This window comes from Brachyhypopomus gauderio, unplaced genomic scaffold, assembly GCF_052324685.1.
Source record: "Brachyhypopomus gauderio isolate BG-103 unplaced genomic scaffold, BGAUD_0.2 sc68, whole genome shotgun sequence".
NCBI lineage: Eukaryota > Metazoa > Chordata > Actinopteri > Gymnotiformes > Hypopomidae > Brachyhypopomus > Brachyhypopomus gauderio.
In genome coordinates this window covers 324,994-337,500 of record NW_027506889.1, presented here as the reverse complement: position 1 = coordinate 337,500, position 12,507 = coordinate 324,994, and the positions used below count along the sequence as shown (strand labels likewise).

General features: G+C 38.7%; 1 protein-coding gene across 1 annotated transcript in view; it reads left to right on the top strand.

Annotated features, from left to right (window-relative positions):
* The first annotated feature begins 8,638 nt into the window (after window positions 1-8,638).
* Window positions 8,639-12,507, top strand: part of LOC143490939 (uncharacterized) — a 40,716-nt gene continuing 36,847 nt past the window's right edge. The window contains exons 1-2 of the mRNA XM_076989525.1: window positions 8,639-8,740; window positions 9,065-9,114. Coding sequence (XP_076845640.1) covers window positions 8,712-8,740; window positions 9,065-9,114 — 79 coding nt within the window. The 5' untranslated portion in view covers window positions 8,639-8,711. The remainder of the gene's footprint in view (window positions 8,741-9,064; window positions 9,115-12,507) is intronic.

The following is a 12,507-nucleotide window of genomic DNA, read 5'->3' as shown; positions in this document are numbered from 1 at the left end:
TTTGTGTTTTTTGCATTAAAAAATTTGCAGTGTTGTAATATGTTGAGGATCTCTGATAGGATCAAAGATTATAATTGGAAGAGTGCAGACATCCACCTCTCTTAGAGAATCTGGAAGTCTCCTGCATATTGACACTGACTCCATTACATGTATAAATTATATATAATATTGCAAGAAATTGAGTTCTGTGGGAGCAATTCAGCCATATGTAGAGAGATAGAGAAAGAGACTGCAAGTGAGGGTCACAACTCCCTACATTCAAAATGATCTCCAAGCTCACTCAAATTTACTCAAGCTCAACCAAATGTTTTTACTACATGCATTACAGGGATCAATAATATTTTCTGCCCAAACTGATTTACTGGTCAAAGTCATGATTTGTTGTAAAAACAAACAAACAAGCAAATGAACAAACAGGAACAGCACCCTCAACCCTCACCACAGGCGTGTAAAAGTTGTAAGTGTAGGGGAGGTGATGATAAGCATTAACTAACAGGTATTTATTCATTATGTCCACACAATCATACAGTTAAGGAAAATATTAAAGCCATATAGCGTATTAGTAAGCATATGATTTTTAAGGACTTCTAAAAAATAACAATAAGTAAAAATTCCTCTATGAATGAGTGTACAATATATTTGTGTGCATGTTTGTGTGTGTGAAAAGAGAGAAACAAAGCTAAAAGAGAGAGAGAGAGAGAGAGAGAGAGAGAGAGACATAAAACTTGTATACATACCCTTACCAAGCCTGTATGGCAAAAAACTGTTATTGCATTTATGAAATACCAGTCATGCCAGTTTGTGTGAGTGTGCATGGAAGAGGAAGTATAAAAAGAAATGTATTTTTATTGTCTGACAACGATGTATGAATGTGATAATCACAGACATTCCTAGACATGCATCTAAAAATACATTAATATATTATGTATTCATATTCCTACACCAACTGTGACTTATCAACTGAACATATGTGATGCTTTGTGCATTTTCAAACCAGAGGACATTAATCAAACTGCTGCTATTTTGACTTGTATCTAATATTGTTTGCATTTTATTTGAGTATATGAATTTTCTTGCTGTTCTGGTATCTTATTAGCGCATTTATATTAATGTTTGTTCCTGTCTCAGCTGTACTCTGTTTACCTAGTTTTCCTTCTTTATATACATATATATATATAATTTTTACTGCAAACTTTACATGACAACCATTAATCAACATTTCATTCAATCAAGTCCATTAACTTTTTTAAATGCTTATTTTATAATAGATGTCCAGAATAACTTGTAAATTAAATTTGTGAATTCTTGAAATCCTCCTGGACACCTAAGTTTTAGGTTTAAGAATTTAAAGTACTGGATATTTTTTATACCTGCAATAGAAAGATTTGTTTGAACATGTTTATCATTTATTTATTAGTAACATATTTACTATGACAGTCAGCAGGGCACCTTCCATATAGAGACACAGTTTCTACCCCCAGGCTGTTAAAGCCATCAATCCCATGCAATAAACAAAGACTCATACACTGCTGACCAAAGATGCACCCCCCCCCCCCCCCCCCCCCCCCCCAGAGCACATATCACTTTATAAATAATTCAAAATGTAAATGTACATATGTATATTTTATCTATTTTAGTGTTTACTTGCTAACTTATTTGTATTTTGTAAGTTTTTGTAAACTGCTGCCTTGGAAAGAGGATGCCAACCCAATTTCACTGCTGCAACACTGTTCACAACTTTGTTTCCTCAGCGACAATAAAAGACTATTCTATTCTATTCTATTCTATTCTATATTCTGCACTGAAACTATTGTCAATTATTCTGCTGCAGCCATTTCTGCCATGATTCCTTACTACTAGCATTGCGTTTTCTTGCACTACCTGCCTCATGTCTTCATGTTTTGTTCTGTTCCTGTTTGTTTCCATGGTTCCCAGTCTCCACCCATCACCTATTGCACCTCATCTAACCCTTATTAGTGTCTTTTCTTAAGCCCTGTGTTTTCGGTCATTTGGAGCTGGTCAATCATCTTGCCTTTGCCCTGTCATCTCTCCATTTTGCTTCTCTCCCAAGAAGTATCTTGTTCCTTTGTGTTAGCTCTTCATGTCCACTCCTCTCATTTTGTTAGCCCTGTGGTTCCTTGCTCGCATTTCACTGTCTGGTTTAGTTTCCTCTGGCCTGTATTATGGGCTCTGTTTGCCCTATGTTGCCCTAATTTTTTTGTTAGGCTCTGCATTTATTTATATACTCTGGTTTGTCAATTTTCGTCACCATTTCCGATGATGATTTCCTCATCCCTGTTGATTCAAGTAAATGCTGTATAATGTACTGTGTATCTTCTCTAGTGCTCTCTGCCTGGTCTTCCCTTTTATCTGGTTAGGTATGCCGGTTAATCTTCCTAGTTCAGGTTGTTTATTTCCTGGTAGCAAATGTTTTACTTAGTAACTTGTTTTATCCTGTCTGGTCTCTGTATGATATTACTCAGCCTATTCTTCTGTGTTTGGCTTCACCAAGGTTTGTTTACTCAGATATGTTTCCCTGTTTGTTTTTTGTAGTTTTGTTCATATGCATTTATTAAACCTGTTCTAAATTTGACATCATTGGCTTGCTCTTTAGTCATGCACTCTCCTATTATTTCAAATCCAAATCTCTGTAATCTCTCAATCTCATAATCTTAGAAGACGTGCATCTAACCAATTGTTATCAATTCACCCACACTTCATAAGGATGTAGTAATGTAATTCATAATGTAGTTGTTTGTTCCAGTGCAACTGTCCAGTCCTTACCAATATATGTTAAAGATTCTACATTTTCTAGAGACCCCCTTAGGAATTTGAAAGAAAAAATCTGTCGACTCCCTCCCTATTTTTTACAGTGGACATTATGAATCATGCAAAAAAAGGAGGAAGACTCAGGGAAAACAGAGGATTAAATGAATAAAGTGCACCAACGCAAAACCCATGACATAATCCACAAAGACAAGATATATATTGACAGACAAACGACCCTCAGACCCTCAGCTGGATTCCTTAATGGACAACGCTCTCCCAAGCGATGAACACAATGTCACATTAACAGTACAAACATAGATTACTGGCGCTGCTGACAGGGATGGCCAGCAGGGGGTGTCCGTACCGTCACAATCCTCCAAGTCCCACCAAACCACAGTCCCCGCAGCCGTGTTGCCAACAGCAGCAGATACAAACATACATACAGCCCGAAGGCCCCCTGGGCGGAGTCCTGGGCCGACTGGGCTATCAACAGATGATTACCACGCCCCAGTTGGTCACAGGACCCTCGTGCCCTTGCAGTGCTCTGGTTGCTGTTCCCCACATATGCATTGTGTGCATGCACATTTCCTTCCCGCAGAGCGGTTGTTCTCTTACAGGGCCTATCTCTCGTCTTGGGGCTGACCCCTGCCTCCAGCATGGGGTCACACTAGCCTCCTGGGGAGACCTCCCCTTTCAGGGACACTCATCGCAGTGTGGACTACTCCCCCCAATCCAGGCTTGCTAGGGACCATGACCTTGTTTCCCTTAACACTAGGGGGTATCTTTGTCTTCAGCATGAGCTCTTCAGTCTGGAGCCCTCTAGTCCCCATAAATAAGGGGGAACCCCGACATCTCAGGGGGGCTCTTTAAGACCAGGGCTCCAGTCACCTCATAACATCAGGGGTCTCCTACCTACTTTAGAGACCCGTCAAGGTCCGGGAGTACCGCCTTCCACCTCCTGGTAGAAACACCTGCACATCACACACACACACACACACACACACACACACACACACACACACACACACACACAGACTCATTAAGAAACAGTCCTGGCTCTCCAGGCTGGAGCTCCACCTCCAAAACAAACAAATACACGACAAACATATATCACTCATACAAACACTTACCATGAGACAAGAGCACAAACGAAGGGAAAAGAAAAAGGACACTGGCGACTTCCAAAAGTAGGCTGGTTTTTCTGTGACGGGTGAGGGAGTGCAAAAAAAAAGGGACGCAATTACACAAGTCTCAGGCAAAAGGGAGTATTTAATTAATAAAGTGCAGCAATGCAAAACCTGTAACATAATTCAAATGAAGAATACAATAACCAGCAGTCAACTGCTACAAAGACAAGACATATATGGACAAACAATTGACCCTCAGGTGTCAGATTTTCTAATGGACAACACCCACCTGAGGCACGAACACGAGGCCACAATGATAGGACAAACATAGATTACTGTCGCTGCTAACGGGGGTGGCTGACAGTAGTAGCCTACAGGGGGCCTCTGTATTGTGACAACATGGTTATCACAAGGAAGATGGTTTGAGAGCTTTAAGAAACCTCCACAAACATTCTACAGAGGGAACAATTGAGATAATCATTCAAATATTAACAATGGTTCTGTATTGTTAATGGTATCCTGGTAACAATGGTAACAATGGTATCCTGCATCCACTATAGATTTGCCACATTTCGATGTATTAACAAGCCATTAAATAATCAGTGTTAGATAAATGAATGTTGCCAGGATAATTAAAGGATAGATGGTAGATCAAAAATAAATTGTATTTTGGTGCTTGGTTCCATTGGTTGGATTTGTATAACACATTTAGTGGCTCCAGTAAGAAAATTTAAGGATTATCAAAATGAAGGAAAGAAAAAAGCTGGAATAATATGTCTGTAGGTAGATCAGTCCAGTCAAATTTTTTTTACAAATGTTGGTTATAGGTTTTCTACCTTTTCTAGCTTCTACCAAGCTATACATGTTAGAAAGTAGTGAAAATGAATAGTTGTAAAGCGATAAAACAGGGATAAAAGTTTAAAACATGGATTTCTGTCACTACTCTGAGAGGTGATGGCAGGTTTTGTGTTTGTAGCTTGAAATGTATCAAAATGGGAGTATTTTGATAGACTTCCCCATGAATGAATATGGTTTAAATAGTTTGAGCAGAGGTTAAGGTAAAAAAAGATTAAGCAGGTGGTGCATCAGTCACAAGCACACCATTCTGGAATGTTTGGTGGTTCAAAGCTGTCAGGGGAATAGGGCTATAAAAGGAGAATAAAAAGGTGGCTTTGCAAGTCAACTTAAAAATATATGTGGGTAAAAATATGAGACAGATTAATTAAAAGGAGGTAACACATTATGGTGTACATTATTTTAATATTGTTTTGGAGCCTCTGGAGCCTTGATATTATTTTGGAGCCTGTCATGTAAAGAAGATATTATTAGAAATGACGTGACAGTGTGCGACAGTGTGAGTACACACCTAGCAAAACTAGTTTCAGTGTACAGGAACATGTTTGGGTGTAACAAAGTGTTCTACTCCACAGACGTCAACACCCTCATGTTTAACAGTTAGATCTATTTATATTTTGTTTCTTACACATGTCGCACATCACAAGGTCATGATACATTGTCCTTAATTATCTATTTTTCTGTTTAATAATGTTTAAATACACAACTTTTACTAGACCTTTACAATATGTGTTGCAAATGAATTCTCTAAAATCATAGAAAATTAGAAATGTAATGCATAACCATAGTTTGTATTACTGAGATGATTTTCTGTGTAGTAAAAACTGCGCCATCAGAAAAATGTAATGTGGTGAAAAAAGATTAAACAGTTAATCCCTTTGATTACATTCATTAACTAAGGTATGCCTAAATATGTTAACAGGTACATAAAGGGTTAAGGTGTATGGTAGAATTAGAAGAGGTTTGCAGCTGTTCATAAATAATAAAGGATACCACAATTACCACACACTGCATTAAAAACAGTAAAATCTGTAGAAGTCATTACACTGCCAAAACAAACACATTCAACAGTTGGTACATATTGTATACAGTAAACAATGTAAGCTATTACTTACAACATCTGTATTTAATATGTGATAAATATATCTGTAATAACAACAAAAATAACTAAGGTACTCTTGTGTGCATAGATAAAACACAATATAATATGATATACTACATGGACAAAAATTTTGGGACACATCTTTTTATCATTCAGTTCATGTGTATACAATCAAGTGTGCCATTACAACCATATGTGAAAGAATGGTCATTCTAAAAAGCTCACTAAATATAAGCATGCTACTGGATGCCACCATTGCAACAAGTGAGTTCATGGAATTTTCCCTCCTAATTATCCCATGATGAACTTTGAGGTGCATAACTGAAAAGTGGAAGTATTTAGGAACACAGCAACTCAGCCATGAAGTGGTAGCCCACATAATGTTACAAAGCAGGGTTGCAGAGTCTGAGGTGCACAGTGTGTAAAATTTGCCAATGTTCTGCAATCTTAGAAAATCTCAACAACAACTGCATGGGAGCTAAATAGAATGGGTTTCCATTGCCGAACATCTTCATGCAGGCCTTACATCACCAAGCACAGTGCCATATATGACTAAATATACACTGCTCAAAAAAATGAAGAGAACACTTAAACAACACATTATAACTCCAAGTCAACCACACTTCTGTGAAACCAACCTGTTCAGTTAGGAAGCAACACTGATTGTGTAACAATTTCACCTGCTGTTGTGCAAATGGAATAGACAACAGGTAGAAATGAGAGGCAATTAGCAAGACCCCCCCCCTATAAAGGAGTGGTTCTGCAGGTGGGGACCACAGACCACTTCTCAGTACCTATGCTTTCTGGCTGATGTTTTGGTCACTTTTGAATGTTGGTGGTCCTTTCACACTCGTGGTAGCATGAGACGGACTCTACAACCCACACAAGTGGCTCAGGTAGTGCAGCTCATCCAGGATGGCACATCAATGCGAGCTGTGGCAAGAAGGTTTGCTGTGTCTGTCAGCGTAGTGTCCAGAGGCTGGAGTCGCTACCAGGAGACAGGCCAGTACACCAGGAGACGTGGAGGAGGCCGTAGGAGGGCAACAAACCAGCAGTAGGACCGCTACCTCCACCTTTGTGCAAGAAGGAACAGGAGGAGCACTGCCAGAGCCCTGCAAAATGACCTCCAGCAGGCCACAAATGTGCATGTGTCTGCACAAACGGTTAGAAACCGACTCCATGATGGGGGTTGTGCTCACAGCCCAACACCGTGCAGGATGCTTGGCATTTGCCAGAGAACACCGGGATTGGCAAATTCGCCACTGGCGCCTTGTGTTCTTCACAGATGAAAGCAGGTTCATACTGAGCACATCTGACCGATGTGACAGAGTCTGGAGACGCCGTGGAGAGCGATCTGCTGCCTGCAACATCCTTCAGCATGACCGGTTTGGCAGTGGGTCAGTAATTGTGTGGGGTGGCATTTCTTTGGAGGGCCGCACAGCCCTCCATGTGCTCACCAGAGGTAGCCTGACTGCCAGGTACCGAGATGAGATCCTCAGACCCCTTGTGAGACCATATGCTGGTGCGATTGGCCCTGGGTTCCTCCTAATGCAGGACAATGCTAGACCTCATGTGGCTGGAGTGTGTAAGCAGTTCCTGCAAGATGAAGGCATTGAAGCTATGGACTGGCCCGCCCATTCCCCAGACCTGAATCCGATTGAGCACATCTGGGACATCATGTCTCGCTCCATCCACCAGCATCATGTTGCACCACAGACTGTCCAGGAGTTGGCGGATGCTTTAGTCCAAGTCTGGGAGGAGATCCCTCAGGAGACCATCCGCCACCTCATCAGGAGCATGTCCAGGCGTTGTAGGGAGGTCATACAGGCACGTGGAGGCCATACACAATACTGAGCCTCATTTTGACTTGTTTTAAGGACATTATATCAAAGTTGGATCAGCCTGTAGTGTGTTTTCCCACTTTAATTTTGTGTGTGGCTCCAAATCCAGGCCTCCATTGGTTAATAAATTTGATTTCCATTGATGATTTTTGTGTGATTTTGTTGTCAGCACATTCAAATTTGTACAGAACAATGTATTCAATGAGAATATTTCATTCATTCAGATCTAGGATGTGTTATTTGAGTGTTCCCTTTATTTTTTGAGCAGTGTATTTTAATAGGACAAACTAACAAAAAACAACGTCCTCTGAATTTTATTTAACAGGAAACAAACATTTCCTGTTATAATTTTCATGCTATAACACATTTTTGTGGCTTTAAAAACCACTGTAATTAAAAGTAATAAACGTAATCAGGCTATTGTATATCGTATTGTATGTCAATTCATTGTATTGTAATGTATTGTGTCTACCATTCTTACAATTAATACAAATACTTATGTCTGTCAATGTAGGTAGTTTGGGACTATACCCTATTTGTGCTATCTAAGGACAGTTTTTGTAGACACAAGCCCTTTTGTTAGTCGCTCTGAAAAAGAGCGTCCGCTAAATACCATGAATGTAAATGTTTAAAAGTATGTTTCCTTAGCATATCGAGACTTATTCACTGACACATAAAGCCAGTGACATGTAAATTAGCGTAAATACGTTGTCGTATATCACTGGCATATATATAATGTAATATATTATATATCATACTTTTTCGTCGTGAACTTACTGACATAGGATATAGGAATTTATTTTAATCACTTTCCTGATAGACGTAAACGACGTGAGTAAGAAGTAAAAATCGTCTTTGTAGTACGCACGCGGAAAAGGATAGGCCACCCAAGTCCCACCTATCACCACTCCTTATAACGACAGTTTAAAGTTTTGAGAATTTACTTTACCCGTGTTATATCGAAGACGACAAATCGAAGCGAGTTAGAGTTAGACTTAGATTATCATTTGACATTGGATGGTTATGACTCTGAAGGATAAAAAACGGTAATATCACTTTCTTCAATATCACTTTCATCAATTTAATCATTTAACTATGGTCGTCCTTTACTTGTGTGCAGCGCATTACATACCTACATACCTAAAACCACACAAATTGCGCTGGCTATTCTGTAGTTTAAAGACTTTGAATTTACAGTCAGCATATTCTGATTTTGCCATTCAAAAATATTTTTACAGCGATGCTAATAAATTAAACAAGTTTCCTAAACTATTTTCATTGTACAATTGGTTGTAGATTTAATTACAGAGATTTTAAAAACCTTAATAATATAATAAAAATGAAACTTTGATCTCAATGTGTGTTGGCAGGTTTGGTATTTCTAAATATGACAGCGCCAAAAAAACGTGCACCACCATACGTAAGTAAAAATTTAATTTTCTTCGTAGTATACTTCTACAGCTACTAATACCACCACCATCACTACACTACTACTAGTACCATTATTATTATTATTATTATTATTATTATTATTATTATTATTACAGCTTTATTAATAGCAATAATAAGAAGAAGAAGTAGCTTTAACACTTTAAAAAGAATGTTTGCAAAGTACTTCACAGAAAGGTTGGGCAGAAAAAAAATTAAGGTAAAAATTGAAGATACAATATAAAGCATGACGGACTCCATGCTTTGCTAATATACATATGGAATGCTGATGCAGATACACTTAAAACAGGTTATTCTACAAAAATGAGATTAAAAAGTTAAAATAAGCATGGAAATATCTTAAATAAGCTTGAAAATATTTCAATATGTATTAATGTATCATGTTGGTGATGCTTATGCTCAACAATGTCTAAAGGTTGTGTATGTTAGTGCTATTGTCAAATCCAGCCCCTCCCTCCTCCCTGGTCCTGCCCAGTTTCCCCATTCCCAGGATTTCTCCCTCTGTCTGTCACGCCCGTCTTTAGTGCCCGCACCTGAGTCTCGTTACCTCCCCTGTTTCAGTGTATATAATCCCCGTGGTGTTTCACTCCTGTGTCGGTCATTGTTTGTTTGTGTGAGTCCTGCCTTGCTTTGTCCTGCTCTGCCTTGTTCGCCCTGTCTTTCCTTACTAGCATGTTGTTCTTGTTCTATGTCTGTTTTGATTTTGTTCTGTATCTCCCTGCATCTGCTTGTACGTAAGTTCTCCTTGTTTCAGTGTTCGCCAGTTGTTACTAGTTCCCTCATGTCTGTCCTTGTTCTCAGTTACGTTCCTAGTCTTCGTGGTTGCTACATGTTTCTCTCTGTTTAGCACAGGTTTGAGTTATGTATGTTATATTCCTCTGTTGTCTATAGTCATTGGTTGTTGATTTCCTGGTTATCCATTTAGTTAGTCGTTCATGGTTTTATGTATGTCCAGCTAACCCCTTTAGTCGTTGCTCTATTTGTTATTTATCTTCACGTAATGTTCGTAAGGTCTTTTGGATTAGTGTGTTCGCATGTGTATTCTTGTTTCTTAGTTGTCTTGTTTGCCTGGTTATCTGTGTCTCCCCTTTAGTATTTAACTTAGTCCCGTTCTGCCTTTTGTGTGGTATTGTCGTGTTTGTTTACTATATTCTATCTCTGCGATTGCGACACCCCTGCTGTCCCGAAACATTACAGCTATAGTCAACATAACAAATCTACAAATAAATGTCTGTAACGTTTTATGGTAGACAAAGTACAAAAAACAGAAATAGGCTAATTGAATTACAAAAATATAATTATAAAAGCTAAGCTATGTACCTTTGCATAACAAAATGCAAAATTATTGAAACGATACAATGAGATGGTAGATGGCTTCACAAATATAGTTGCCTCTCTCCTCTCTATAATGTTCACTTTGTACAGTCTTTGCACATTTGCTACAGACCAGTCGCTTACACGTCTGGCAGATGTCATATGTTTTGTTCACTGAACATCTACCGATTTGGCATTGTTTTGTTTTAGAGGGCGGGCAAGGAGCTTCAGATAAAATTCGCTTTTGTGCCACTGCCCTAGCCGCTTTCTCCATTTTCTGCTGTGCACACAGCTCCTTTACCAACTCGAGAATAAACCTTTGTCTGCTCAGGTTAACGTTCATGCACTGTTTGAACAATGTCATGTATCACAATTATAACTAAATTCTTATAGGTAAAAAATTTCTCGCAGTTACTTTATTAAAACAATTAATATATATATATATATATATATATATATATATATATACACTGGCCAGTTTGTTTATAGATGTACAGTTAAAGATTGCTGTATTAAGACAGCTTATTGTCACAATACAGCCCCGGGCCATGTATCGTGACAATAAGTGGTGTGTTCATGTTGTATACGTCTGGTTATGTCCTTATGTGTAATCGGGCATAGCAGCAAATTCTGGTCCCTGTACACTCTCAATGTCACTGGGCCCCAATAAATGCCAGTAAACGAGGCACATGAGCCAAATGGGCCCCTCTCCATACTCGGGCCCTGGGTAGTCAGGTCCACCTTTTGTCCCACTACCACATCCATGTGTGTATTTCCTGAGGTGTGGTTTGACGCGAGTGTGTTCATCTGTCTCACCTGTGGCTCATCTCACCACTTGAGTCTCATTTAGTTTGTCTGTTTAATGTGCATTTATGCAGTGTCCCATGCTCCTCTTTGTCTGAGTCTGACGCCTACGCATTTGGCTTATATGTTTAGTGTCCGCTGTCTGCGCTTTAAATTTACAAATAAATGTTATATGTTGAACGGAACTCACCTCATCGTCATGTCTCACTATCACTAAATCAAAAAATTCTTTTGTGTGGTATTATGCCATAACAAAGTATAGGACACCAGTGACATGATATTAAAAATTTAAATGTTTGAATAGGAAGAAGAGGCACATGCAGTAAATTCAGAACTTGGAAAATCATGACAGCATTCAGAACAACCAGTGGTCAGAATACCTTGCTAAATTAACAAGACAAGTCAAATGTAAGCAATAAATTGGAAGGTTTTCTCAGAATTTTATGTGAAGTTGTGAAAGACTTGTGCCAAAGACAAAATGCTGAAATCAGTTGTATATAAAGAAACAGAGAGAGTCTTAATAATTCCAGGGGACATGGGTATTACAAACAACAAGAACTAAAGGGAGGTACAAGGAGAACCACTAACAAACAACATACCTGAACAAACGAAACACAGAGTATTAACAACGCTAGGAAATGCGGATACTAAATAGAACAGGAAAGGATAGAAACACATGAGTGGGAGAAACAAGACGAAATTGTAAACCAGGTTAGTGAGGTTTATGATTGTGAGTCGACACCGTAACACTAGAGCGTGCGCAGAGAAACACATAGGAAGGACACAGAGACAGACAAGGAATAGAGGGAAACAGGAAGACTATGTACTAAGGCAAACAAGTAAACAAATATGACACAGGTGAAAGCAATCATTGAGGGAAGGAAATTAAACAAAGGCATCGAAAAACAAAGATAAACAAACGCACGTCAGAAGAAAACACAGACAAGGCAGACCTAAGGATAATTAGAAAGGTAGAGGCTACTAGTTAGAATTACATATAATATATACAACAGAGAGATTAGGTGTACAGTATATAAGGTATATACAGCTCAAGATACAAAAAAAGCAATGACATTTATTTAATATTGTTGTCATATACACGTGGTGGTCAGGTTCAGCACAGATGTTAGGCAAATCCAGCAAATTGATTGATTTATAACTTTACAAAGAAAACAGCTTAAATGCTTGTGAGCCTGTCTTTTATGACTTTACAGAGATAATACTTGGAAGATTTAAGAACCTCTCG